At 42.3% G+C, this 13,666-nt stretch overlaps 3 protein-coding genes and 1 pseudogene across 4 annotated transcripts in view; 3 read left to right on the forward strand and 1 right to left on the reverse strand.

Moving 5' to 3' along the window:
- Nucleotides 1–13,666, forward strand: part of SAR1B (secretion associated Ras related GTPase 1B) — a 1,003,791-nt gene that overhangs the window by 894,356 nt on the left and 95,769 nt on the right. The window lies entirely within an intron of this gene.
- CDKN2AIPNL (CDKN2A interacting protein N-terminal like) overlaps nt 1–13,666 on the forward strand; it is a 413,846-nt gene that overhangs the window by 101,961 nt on the left and 298,219 nt on the right. The gene's annotated exons all lie outside the window — the stretch shown is intronic.
- SEC24A (SEC24 homolog A, COPII coat complex component) overlaps nt 1–13,666 on the reverse strand; it is an 81,267-nt gene that overhangs the window by 24,447 nt on the left and 43,154 nt on the right. Inside the window, exons 12-16 of one of the 2 annotated variants that reach the window (XM_050792747.1) lie at nt 12,843–12,898; nt 11,564–11,770; nt 9,117–9,237; nt 7,997–8,155; nt 1,221–1,394 (exon numbers count right to left, since the gene is read on the reverse strand). In XM_050792747.1, the coding sequence (XP_050648704.1) occupies nt 1,221–1,394; nt 7,997–8,155; nt 9,117–9,237; nt 11,564–11,770; nt 12,843–12,898 (717 nt within the window). Of the gene's footprint in view, nt 1–1,220; nt 1,395–7,996; nt 8,156–9,116; nt 9,238–11,563; nt 11,771–11,800; nt 12,470–12,842; nt 12,899–13,666 lie in introns of those variants that run through there. The other variant, XM_050792748.1, reaches the window with a different exon arrangement.
- LOC126957703 (uncharacterized) lies at nt 4,294–4,390 on the forward strand (annotated as a pseudogene).

Genomic DNA, 13,666 nt, shown 5'->3' on the forward strand with positions numbered 1-13,666 from the left:
GTGAGCTGAGATCTGGTCACTGCACTCCAGCCTGGGGGACAGAGCGAGACTCCGTCTCAAAAAAAAAAACAAAAAACAAAACAAACAAACAAAAAAAACAAACTATATATATATATATATATATATGAAAAAAATCACTTATTTTCAATTTAGAACCAAGTAGTATAGTTATATAGTAAGCAGAGATAGTATCAAAAGTTTTATATTAGCCAGACACAGTGGCTCACACCTGTAATCCCAGCACCCACCACTTTGGTAGGCTAAGGTGAGAGGATCACCTGAGGCGAGGAGTTCAAGACAGGGCTGGACACTTAAGAACTTATTTCTATTAAAAATAAGAAAGTACATAAATATTAAAAATTTCATCCTTTTTTTTTTTTAGAAACAAGGTCTCATTCTGTTGTCCAGGCAGAAGTACAGTAGCACAATCATAACTCACTGCAGCCTCAAACTCCTGGGCTCAAACAATCCTCCCTACTCAGCCTCTCAAGTAGCTAGGACTACCAGTGTATGCCACTATACCTGGCTAATTAAAAAAATATTTTTTTAGAGACAGTGTCTCACTATGTTGTCCAGGCTGGTCTTGAACTCTTGGCCTCAAGTGATCCTCCCCAGTCAGCCTTCCAAAGTGCTAGGTTTATAGGCACCACACCTGGTCCTACTCAATTTTTTTTAACTATAAAATTCTTTTCATTCAGGTTATTACTAAACGAACAGGGATCGTATTCAAATGACAATATGCTAAATTTTTTAAAATCTCTTTTTTGAACTTCTTAGTTGGTTTACTGCTTTAAGTAATGAAAATTTTAAGGGCTGGGCGCAGTGGCTCATGCCTGTAATCCTAGCACTTTGGGAGGCCAAGGCAGGCAGATCATGAGGTCAAGAGATTGACACCATCCTGACCAACATGGTAAAATCCTGTCTCTACTAAAAATATAAAAATTAGCTGGGTGTGGTAGTGCACATCTGTAGTCCTAGCTACTTGGGAGGCTGAGGCAGAAGAATCACTTGAACCCAGGAGGCGGAGGTTGCAGTAAGCAGAGACCGCGCCACTGCACTCCAGCCTGGAGACAGAGTGAGACTCCGTCTCTAAGTAAGTAAATAAATAAATAAATTTTAAGTGAGCACACATAAGATATGCTACATGTGTTTTACAGCCTGTTTTGACATTTGAAATCCAAATAATATTTGAACATTTGAAATCCAAACAAACAACTTACCTTTGCTGGATGTATACAAGAGCGCTGACTGAAAAGAAACCAACTGAGTGTCAGTAAGACTCTCTTCCACTGACATCTGTACTGCATACCCAGCATCCGGGTTGACGTTGGGCAAAGACAATAAGTCGGTTGACCTAACAAAGAAGTTCCCATGGAAAGTATGAATGGAAAGACCTAAAAGAGAAAAAGGTAACAAAATGATTTTTATACACCTACATACTGATATTTACATTTTATCCTAGTTACTTATCAGATTGGCAAAAAGTAAAGAAATCTAGATAATACACAGTACTTACTGAGGTTAAGGAATAACAGATGCCTTTTGAAATGAAGGTGGGGATACTAATTTTCTTTTTTTTTTTTTTTTTGAGACGGAGTCTCGCTCTGTCGCCCAGGCTGGAGTGCAGTGGCGCGACACTGCAAGCTCACTGCAAGCTCCACCTCCCGGGTTCATTCTCCCGCCTCAGCCTCCCGAGTAGCTGGGACTACAGGCGCCCGCCACCACGCCCGGCTAGTTTTTTGTATTTTTAGTAGAGACGGGGTTTCACCATGTTAGCCAGGATGGTCTCGATCTCCTGACCTCGTGATCCACCCGCCTCGGCCTCCCAAAGTGCTGGGATTACAGGCTTGAGCCACCGCGCCCGGCGGGGATACTAATTTTCAAAAAACATTTTTGGGTCAGAATTGCTTGAATCCGGGAGGCAGAGGTTGCAGTGAGCTGAGACTGCGCCACTACACTCCAGCCTGGGCGACAGAGCGAGACTCTATCTCAAAAAGAAAAACAAAAAACATTTTTGGAGGATAATTTGGCAGTATCTATCAAAATTCTAGATACTTATTTTGACTTTAGCAATTCCATATCAAAGAATGTGTCCTACAGATATCTTCATTTAAGTGCCAAATTTATACATGCAGGAAAATTTCAAGTAGACTGGTGTGTCACAGCAAAAAAATTTAGAAATACTTTCGATGGGTATCAGTAGAAAAACTAGGCCAGGCACAATAGCTCATGCCTGTAATCCCAACACTTTCTTAGGTTGAGACAGGAGGATCACTTGAGGTCAGGAGTTCGAGACCAGCCTGGGCAACATGGTGAAATCCTGTCTCTACTAAAAATACAAAAATTAGCCGGGCTTGGTGGCACACGCCTGTAGTCCCAGCTACTCGGGAGGCTGAGGCAGGAGAATCGCTTGAACCCAGGAGGCAGAGGTTGCAGTGAGCCGAGATCGTGCCACTGCACTCCAGCCTAGGTGACAGAGACTCTGTCTCAAAAAACAAACAAACAAACAAAACTAAACTGTGATTTGTCCAATCTGCTGAATACTAGGTAGAATAGGTAGAAGTTTAAATTAATGTGATGGATTTATATGATCTAAAATTAATGAATCTTCAAGGTTTATTGAATAAAAATACATACAATATGTCACTTATGTAAATAGACCATAAGATATGTTTTCCATGGAGATGTACCGAAGTATGTAAATGTACAGGAAATTCGGTATATACCAAGTGATATATATCATTTTTAATAGGAAATTCTGATATATATCATTTTTAACTACATAAAAATGAAGTGAAAGTGTATGTGTCACATACACACGCAAGCTGATACAGGAAGACTTTAGCTTTATCAATGATGTTTTTATTTTTTACAAGAAAAACAGATGCACATGTTGCTTGTGAAATAAAAACCAACTTAAAAATAGTAATCAGGATTAAAAAGAATGCTGGGCATGGTGGCACATGCCTGTAATCCCAGGTATTCAGGAGGCTGAAGCAGGAAGATTGCTTAAGCCCAAGAGTTGAAAGCAAGCCTGGTCAACATAGTGAGACCCTGTCTCTTAAAAATAAATATATAACATTAAAAAAGAAAGAAAGAAAAAGGAGAATGTGGGTCTGTACATATAAAAATAGAAAGGTATTCCAAGATATTGTGAAAAAAATTAAAAAGCCAGGTGTAATTCCTCACTGCTTTTACTTGAAGTTCAAAATATATGTTTATAAATGCCATAGGAAAGTTTCTGTTTTTGTTTTTTTTGAGACAGAGTTTCGCTCTTTTTGCCCAGGCTGGAGTGCAATGGCGTGATCTTGGCTCACTGCAACCTCCGCCTCCCAGGTTCAACCTCCTGCCTCAGCCTCCCAAGTAGCTGGGATTACAGGCAACTGCCACCATGTCCGGCTAATTTTTTTTTTTTTTTTGTATTTTTAGTAGAGATGAGGTTTCACCATGTTGACCAGGATGGTCTCGATCTCTTGACCTTGTAATCCACCCGCCTCGGCCTCCCAAAGTGCTGGGATTACAGGCATGAGCCACCACTCCCGGCCATAGGAAAGTTTCTGAAGAGCATATGATTAACTGTAGAGTGGAACAGAGGTTAGGCTTGAGTTCTCATTTTATATTTTTTTGTACATTATTTGTGTTAACTTTTCTAAGAGTATGTATTTGATCCGTAGTGAATTTATCATAATAAAATAAAAAGAGAAACCTAAGCAAGCTAACCACAAAGCTTTATTAAGCACTCTAGAAAGAGGGTGGTGGGCCGTAGTGGCTCACACCTGTAATCCCAGCACTTTGGGAGGCCGAGGCAGGCAGATCACGAGGTCAGGAGTTCAAGACCAGACTGACCGACATGGTGAAACCCCATCTCTACTAAAAATACAAAAATTAGCTGGGCATGGTGGCACTTGCCTGTAATCCCAGCTACTCGGAAGGCTAAGGCAGGAGAATCACTTGATCCCGGGAGGCGGAGGTTGCAGTGAGCCAAGACTGCACCACTGCACTCCAGCCTGGGCAACAGCGAGACTCTGTCTCAAAAAAAAAAAAAAAAAAAAAAAAAAGAAAGAGGGCAAAGGAGTTGCCTGGCATATCCCAAAGCTGTTTATGCAAAATAAGGTACATATAAAAATAGCCTCTGTCTTGACAAGTAAAAAAGGTCTTAAAAGCACATTAGGATGCACATTTCCCTTAATTTATAACAGGTATCTGCAGAAAAAAACATTTCTGAGGTCAGTCTCCAATGAATGGGATCCAACAAATGTACCCTTTAAAACATAAACACTAAAAAACTATTAGGTGCTCACTTTGACAGCATGTATACTAAAATTGAAACAATACAGAGAAGATTAGCATGACCCCTGCGTAAGGAAGAAGTGAAGCGTTCCATATCTTAATTAAAAATTATAAAATAAAAACTATTAGAATTAATAAATTCAGCAAGGGTATATTATTATAGTGAAAGATAAATAAGAGAAAACTTCATCTTGCTCACGGTTTGACCGATAGATTTCAATATGTAATGGAACAGGTTAGTGGATCTTTATCTTTTTTCTTTTTGCTATAGATTTCATATAAATAATTTTTCCATTGAAAAGAGTATTATTTTACTGGGCATGGTGATTCACACCTGGTAATCCCAACACTTTGGGAGGCTGAGGTGGTAAGATTGCTTAAGTCCAGGAGTTTGAAACCAGCCTGGGTAACAGAGTAAAACTCTGTCTCTACAAAAAAAAATTAAAAATTAGCTGGGCATGGTGGCATGCGCCTGTGGTCCCAGTTATTTGGGAGGCTGAGCTAAGAGGATTGCTTGAGCCCAGGAGTTGAGGCTGCAGTGAGCTATGATCGTGCCACTGAACTCCAGCCAGGGGAAGAGAGCAACACTCTGTCTCCAAAAAAAACAAAAAAGAGGCCGGGCGCGGTGGCTCAAGCCTGTAATCCCAGCACTTTGGGAGGCCGAGGCGGGTGGATCACGAGGTCAGGAGATCGAGAATATCCTGGCTAACATGGTGAAACCCCGTCTCTACTAAAAATACAAAAAACTAGCCGGGCGTGGTGGCGGGCGCCTGTAGTCTCAGCTACTTGGGAGGCTGAGGCGGGAGAATGGTGTGAACCCGGGAGGCGGAGCTTGCAGTGAGCCAAGATCACGCCACTGCACTCCAGCCTGGGAGACACAGCGAGACTCCGTCTCAAAAAAAAAAAAACAAAAAAGAGAGAGGAGAAGAAGAAAGAAAATTACCGCTCTACACCCCATTACAGAGCACTAATTATTTAAATAAAAACTCAATTTGTGCTCCACTCCTCCTTACAGAGCAGTAATATTCATTTAAATACAAACTCAATTTGTGTAGCAGCAACGGAAAAAAAAAAAAACCCCACCTTAAAACCAGGTTGATAATGTGGAGAAATGAAAAATGAGGCTGGGCGCTGTGGCTCACGCCTGTAATCCCAGCACTTTGGGAGGCCGAGGTGGGAGGATCACGAGGTCAGGAGATCGAGACCATCCTGGTCAATACGGTGAAACCCCGTCTCTACTAAAAATACAAAAAATTAGCCGGGCGCAGTGGCCGGCGCCTGTAGTCCCAGCTACTCCGGAGGCTGAGGCAGGAGAATGGCGTGAACCCGGGAGGCGGAGCTTGCAGTGAGCCGAGATTGCGCCACTGCACTTCAGCCTGGGTGACAGAGCGAGACTCCGTCTCAGGAAAAAAAAAAAAAAAAAAGAAAAATGAGAGTACAGGCCGGGTGCAGTGGCTCACACTTGTAATCCCAGCACTTTGGCAAGCCAAGGCAGGTGGATCACCTGAGGTCAGGAGTTCGAGACCAGCCTCACCAACATGGCAAAACCCTGTCTCTACTAAAAAATACAAAAATTAGCCAGGCGTGGTGGCAGGCGCCTGTAATCCCAGCTACTCAGGAGGCTGAGGCAGGGAGAATTGCTTGAACCTGGGAGATGGAGGTTGCAGTGAGCCTAGATCACACCATTATACTCCAGCCTGGGCGAGAGAGTGAGACTCTGGCTCAGGAAAAAAAAAAAAAGGGTACAAACTAAGAGATCTCCCACTTTTGGAAATAAATAGTTACACAGTAAAAACATACTTGATACCACTGTAAAATTAAAAAATGGATAAAATAGTAAATTTTATGTTATATATATTTTACCACAATTTAAAAAAAAGTTTCAGGCCGGGCGCAATGGCTCACGCCTGTAATCCCAGCACTTTGGGAGGCCGAGGCAGGTGGATCACCTGAGATCGGGAGTTTGAGACCAGCCTGACCAACATGGAGAAACCCCATCTCTACTAAAAATACAAAAATTAGCCGTAGTGGTGGCACATGCCTATAATCCCAGCTACTAGGGAGGCTGAGACAGGAGAATTGCTTGAACCTGGGAGGCAGAGGTTGCAGTGAGCCAAGATCGTGCCATTGCACTCCAGCCTGGGCAACAAGAGTGAAACTCCGCCTCAAAAAAAAAAAAAAAAAAAAAAGTTTAAAAGCAAGATCCGTGGCTGGGTGTGGTGGCTCATGCCTGTAATCCTAACACTTTGGGAGGCTAAGGCAGGAGGATCACATGAGCCCACAAGCTTGAAACCAGCCTGGGCAACACAGGGAGACCCAGACTCTACAAAAAAAATAAAATAAAGAATTAGCCAGGTGTGGTGGCTCACACCTGCAGTCCCAGCTACTAGGGAAGCTGACGTGGGAGGATCACTTGACTCAGGAAGGTGGAGACTCCAGTGAGCTGTGATTGCACTCCAGCCTGGACGATAGAATGAGACTCTCTCAAAAAAGATAGGGTCTAGGCTGGGTACAGTCGCTCACACCTGTAATCCCAGTACCTTGGGAGGCTGAGGTGGGCAGATCGTCTGATGTCAGGAGTTCGAGACCAGCCTGGCCAACATAGTGTAACCCCGTCTCTACTAAAAATACAAAAACTAGCCAGGCGCGGTGGTGCACACCTGTAATCCCAGCTACTCGGGAGGCTGAAGCAGGGAGAATCGCTTGAACTCGGGAGGTAAAGGAGATTGCAGTGAGCTGAGACTGTGCCACTGCACTCCAGCTTGGGCGACAGAGCAATATACTGTCTTAAAAAAAAAAAAAAGAAAAAAATAGACTCTATGTTCTTTTTTTTTTTTGGAGACAGAGTATTGCCCAGGCTGGAGTGCAGTGGTGTGATCTCTGCTCACTACAACCTCTGACTCCCAGGCCAGGCCCCAGCAATCCTCCCTCCTCAGCCTCCTAAGAAGCTGAGACTACAGACGTGCATCATCACGCTCAGCTAAGTTTTTGTATTTTTTCTAGAGACATCGCTTTGCAATGTTGTCCAGGCTGGTCTCTAATTCCTGGGCTCAAGTGATCCACCAGCGTTGGCCTCCCAAAGTGCTAGAATTACAGGCATAAGCCACTGTGCCCAGTCGGAGATAAAGTCTTTTTAAAAAAATTTAGATAATTCACACACAATAAAATTCTCCATTTAAAAATATACAAGTCAGCCAGGCGCGGTGGCTCACCTGTAATCCCAGCACTCTGGGAGGCAGAGGCGGGCGGATCACAAGGTCAGGAGATCAAGACCATGGTGAAACCCCATCTCTACTAAAAATACAAAAAATTAGCTGGGCGCGGTGGCGGGCGCCTGTAGTCCCAGCTACTCAGGAGGCTGAGGCAGGAGAATGGCATGAACCCGGGAGGCGGAGCTTGCAGTGAGCCGAGAGAGCGCCACTGCACTTCAGCCTGGGGGACAGAGCGAGACTCCGTCTCAAAAAAAAAAAAAAAAAAAATATATATATATATATATATATATATACAAGTCAGTGCTTTTGAGTATATTCTCAATAGGCCCCCCATTTTTTTGGTTACAGTGTTTCTTCTCTCCTCTTAATTACATATTCCAGAGTCAGCAAAGTATCTCAGAAGGGCAATCTTATAAGACTAGATAAAAACATGTATATTTACTGGTACCAAAAATATTATTTACTCCTACGCCAAAAAAAAAAAAAATTCCTACCTTTGGTGCACCGAATCCTCATGACTGCCTCAAAGCCAATCTTCCGAGTAAGGTATCTCTGTAGTTCCTTCTGTAATTTCTGCACTTGGACTGGGTTGTGCTGATGATGGTAAGAGGGATAGTAATAGACACTACCTGCTGAATACCGAGAAATACAACCTGGAAGAGAACACACACTATTTCAAACTGTGCCGTTAATTACTTCTACTACACCAAAGTAACTGCAGACATTGGAATCAATCTTTTTTGTTGTTGTTGTTGTTGTTGAGACAGAGTCTCGCTTTGTCGCCCAGACTGGAGTGCAGTGGCCGGATCTCAGCTCACTGCAAGCTCCGCCTCCCGGGTTCACGCCATTCTCCTGCCTCAGCCTCCCGAGTAGCTGGGACTACAGGCGCCCGCCACCTCGCCCAGCTAGGTTTTTGTATTTTTTAGTAGAGACGGGGTTTCACCGTGTTAGCCAGGATGGTCTCGATCTCCTGACCTTGTGATCAGCCTGTCTTGGCCTCCCAAAGTGCTGGGATTACAGGCTTGAGCCACCGCGCCTGGCCAGGAATCAATCTTTCTTTAACTTTCCAAGGTAAACTACTGTCAGAAAGGATATTTCATTCCCTTTTTTTGAGACAGAGGGTTGGAGTGCAGTAGTGATACCATGGGGTTCACTGCAGCCTTGACCTCCCCACCTCAAGCACTCTTCCCACTCAGCCTTCCAAGTAGCTGGGACCACAGGTGTGTGCCACCATGCTGGCTAGTTTTTTATTTTAAAAAATATATATATATATATTATTTGTAAATACAGGGTCTTCCTATGTTGCCCAGGTTGGTCTCAAACTCCTGGGCTCAAATAATCCTCCTGCATAGGCCTCACAAATTGTTAGGATTACAGACATGAGCCATCATACCCGGCCTGCATTCCTTTAAATAGTAGCATAGAAATTGCTCTATTACTAAATGTTCGGACTAGAAGACTATAAGGTTTTTAATAGACTAAAATGACTGACTAACTCTCCCAAGGACATACATATTCTTTGACTTTGTCCTATATTTAGAAGACTATCATATAAGTACCATTTTGATATTCATTTAACAAAAAAAAAAAAAAAAAAGATTACAAAGAACTTACCCAGAGAAGCCAAGTCAGAATACTGTCCACTGAGAAGGAATAAGTCAACGGCTACTTGCTGACCAGAACAGTCCAAGGCTAATTTCTTATAGAAGTCAGTGGATGGTGTCAGGTGTATATCCTATTTATAATAAATTACAAAGAGACATTTAAAAAAATCATTACATTGTCATAAAATCTAAATACACATCTACATATATCATGATGTTAACAACAATTGCAATTATTTCTGGGCATTCTACGAAGTCCTTTTCCTGCATGGTACTACTTGGTTTTTCATTAAGAAGCAAGTACTGCTTAGCAATTTTCTGTAAGTTCCAGCCAGGCGTGGTGGCTCACACCTGTAATCCTAGCACTTTGGGAAGCCGAGGTGGGTGGATTGCTTGAGCCCAGGAGTTTGAGACCATCCTGGGCAACATGGCTCTATTTATTTAAAAAAAAAAAAAAAAAAAAAAAAAAATATATATATATATATATATATATATATACACACACACACACGTTTTTTAAAATTTTCTGTATTTACTTTTAAAAAGAAATACATTTACTATAATAATTTCATAGTTGGCAAAGATTTTTTTATTGTAACTAAAATCTATTAAATGTTCAGAATGCTGGAAACTGTTCTAAATAATTCATGTGTAATACTTACTTAGTCCTTTCAACTACCCTAAGAGGTAAGTGCTATCATTATTTTCTTTCTTTTTTTTTTTTTTTTTTTTTTTGAGACAGAGTCTCACTCTGTCACCCAGGCTGGAGGGCAGTGGCATTACCTCAGCTACCTCACTGCAGGCTCCTCCTGCCGGGTTCAAGCAATTCTTATGCCTCAGCCTCCCAAGTAGCTGGGACTACAGGTGCACACCACCACCCCGGCTAATTTTTCTGTGGTTTTTTTGTTGTTGTTGTTTCGAGATAGAGTCTCACTCTGTTGCTCAGGCTGGAGTGCAGTGGCACAATCTCAGCTCACTGCAACCTCCGCCTCCCAGGTTCAAGCGATTCTCCTGCCTCAGCCTCCTGAGTAGCTGGGATTACAGGCGTGTGCCACCATGCCTGGTTAATTTTTGTATTTTTAGTAGAGACAGGGTTTCATCATGCTGGTCAGACTGGTCTCGAACACCTGACCTCGTGATCCACCCACCTTGGCCTCCCAAAGTGCTAGGATTATAGGCATGAGCCACCATGCCCGGCCAATTTTTGTATTTTTTATAGAGATGGGGGTTTCATCGTGTTGGCCAGGCTGGTCTCGAACTCCTGACCTCAGGTTATCCACCCGCCTCAGCCTCCCAAAGCACGGTCTTACAGGCATGAACCACCGCACCCAGTCATCTTTTTTGTTGTTGTTGTTTCCCAAGTTGGAGTGTAGTGGCACGATCTCACTGCAGCCTCCTGGGTTCAAGTGATCCTCTCACCTCAGCCTCCAGCGTAGCTAGGACTACAGGCTCTCAGCATCACACCTGGTTAATTTTTTTGTATTTTTGTAGGGACAGGGTCTCACTATGTTGCCCAGGTTGGTCTCAAACTCCTGAGCTCAATCAGTCCTTCCAACTCAGCCTCCCAAAGGGCTGGGACTATAGGCATAAGCCACCACACCTGACCCTTTATTTTCACCTTATATATAAAGAAACAAAGGGATAAAGAAATTAATTTTTCAAGTTCCCACATGTAATAAACAGTGAGAATAGGCAGCCCGACTCCAGGAATGATATAATACCCAGTATAGTACACAGGTCTCTCTTTCATCTTTTGGGATATACGGGTCTCAAAAACTTTAAAGTTTATGCACACAAGGTACACACAAGCACCTTGGCCATCGATGTGCCAAATAAGACTATTATTTTTCTTTTCTTTTTTTTTTGAGATGGAGTTTTGCTCTTGTTGCCCAGGCTGGAGTGCAATGGCGTAATCTCGGCTCACTGCAACCTCCGCCTCCCAGGTTCAAGCGATTCTCCTGCCTCAGCCTCCTGAGTAGCTGGGATTATAGGCATGTGACACCACACCCGGCTAATTTTGTATTTTTAGTAGAGACGGGGTTTCTCCATGTTGGTCAAGCTGGTCTCAAACTCCCGACCTCAGGTGATCCGCCTGCCTTGGCCTCCCAAAATGTTGGGATTATAGGAATGAGCCACCACGCCCAGCCAAATAAGACTATTCTTAACTGGTCAATCAGGTTCTCTTTGTCCCTGTCAAGCATATGCTGTTAGCCTCCCAGACTATTTCTCTGAAGGCAGACTGAATTGCTAGTGGCCTGCTAAAGATATTAAAAATTAAAGAAGGATGAATCAGGTAGAGAAAAATGTAACAAAATAAAAACGTCTACATAAAAGTTAATTTCCTTATAGTCCCTCCTCCCAACAATTAACAAATAAATTTAAAGAAAAAACAAGCTCTGTGGTCACAGAGGTGGAACACCAGCATAAACCTTATCAGACATTTCATGACTCTCTAACCTTAGCAGATGACCTGTGGTTTGGTTCCTCTCGCGGTTTCAGGGCTCCCACTCCAAGAGTTGGGAGTTGTGTTTGAAAGACAGACATTCGACCACCAGTTGGAGACATCAGCTTAAAGGCAGCCAGCAGTGCGGGACCCAAGGCACTCTGGGTCTCCAGAGTCTTAGTAAACATTTGTGGCAAAGTTTTCAGTAAATCTTGCACGAGCTTATAAAATAAAGCAAGAAAACTCAAGAGTGTCACAATTAAAAATTTTTTTCACATTCAGTCAGTATCTAATACAATAGACAAGACATTGAGTCATGATGATGGTCAGAGAGTCTACAGACACTAAACAATGAAGTTGGTCAAATGACAAGAAAGCCATTTTAAGTCAACATTATAAATTGGCAAGCAAGACAAATCAAAGTTGGGGCCTTACAGTTCTTGCACATGCAGTAGTCCAGCAAGACTATAAGTCCAAAATGTATCCAAAAGAACCATCACAGTTCAGAGATTTGGTATATTTTAATGCCATGAAATATGGCCTTCTCCATCACCTCTACATACTTTATTCTTTTAAGTACCAAAGTGAGTTTAGCTGTTCCCTGTTGCAAATCTAATATATCCAGTAACTTTGTCAACTAGTAATAGCACTACAAAAGAGAAACAACTACCTTTACAGGTTAGGTTGTACAAATAGAGTAAATGGGGAAAAAAATACTTCGCACTATGGCACAGTCACCATTGCCAAGAGCAGAGACCATAGACTTGCTAGTTAAAATGTTACCCCTACGGCATATATGCATGTACAGGGTAGACAACATCCCCCCTTCAGACACATTCTGTTCACCTCTCACTGTATTATCTCATGGCAATTTCCAGGCAGGTAATAAGAGTTTCTTCTGAACTGACCCCAATGACACTCTGTGAATCAGAAAAGCAAAGGGCACTGAAAGCAGCCTACCTAATGTGCTTCTATGTAGTGACCAGAAACTTTATCTCAGCAACCCTCCCAACTTCCCAAATGGCTGGCAAGACAGATTTCCTTCAGGTGTTCCTCCTTTTTGGAATATGCTTATTTTCTACCCTACTACAAATAACTTGCTTCATTAGACTTAAAAATGATCAGCTCAAGGTGGAACTCAAAAGCTGTTCATCTAATTATAAGAGCAAATATAAAATGCTACACATCTTAGAAATGTCACAGAAATAATAAAAATTTTACTTAAAGTTCATTTCAAAAACATATTCCTTCAATATTTCAATTAAACATGTCAGGTAGGAAAATGTGCCTTACCTCTTTACTTTCATTTAAGTTTACTAATAAGTTCTCTGGCATAGGTATAAAAACATCTGAAAGAAGAAATACATATTTATTTTAAACAAAATATAATAATTAAAAATGTTCCAAAAATACAACACTAATGCAATTAACCACCCCTTCCTTAAAAATAAGCCACCTCCTCCACTATTGTAGCACTGTTTACATGTGTCCAAAGAGCCACCAAAAAACCACAATGATACAGGTATCTACTGCAAATTTTCTGCTTCTTGTCTGCTACCTTGTAAAAGGTATAGCCTCCCAATTAGAAAATATTTATCTGGGCTGGGTGCAGCAGTACACGCCTGTAATCCCAGCACTTTGAGAGGCCGAGGTAAGTGAATCACTTGAACTCAGGAGTTTGAGACCAGCCTGGGCAACACGGTAAAACCCTGTCTCTATAAAAAATACAAAAACGAGCCAGGCATGGTGGTGCATGCCTATAGTCCCAGCTATGTGGGAGGATTCCTTGAGCCCAGGAGGCTGAGGCTGCAGTGAGCCAAGACTGCACCACTGCACTCCCAGGCTAGGCAGGAGGTTGAAACCCTGTCTCAAAAAAAAGAAAAAGAAAAGAAAGAAAAAAAGAAAATATTGATCTGTACTCACTGAATACGGGTTTGTGTAAGTGCTATGCTTCTTAGGCTAAAGATAATAATTTACAATTCTGCTTTGACCCTTTTTTTTTTTGAATGGCTAGCCCTGGAAGCCAGCCAAAGATACACTGTTGGCATTGAGACATCTTTTTGACTAACATGACACACAAGAATGCTGTCTTTATAAGGAAGCCATACAGCTCACCA

The sequence above is a fragment of the Macaca thibetana genome, chromosome 6 (assembly GCF_024542745.1).
Source record: "Macaca thibetana thibetana isolate TM-01 chromosome 6, ASM2454274v1, whole genome shotgun sequence".
In the NCBI taxonomy this organism is placed as follows: domain Eukaryota; kingdom Metazoa; phylum Chordata; class Mammalia; order Primates; family Cercopithecidae; genus Macaca; species Macaca thibetana.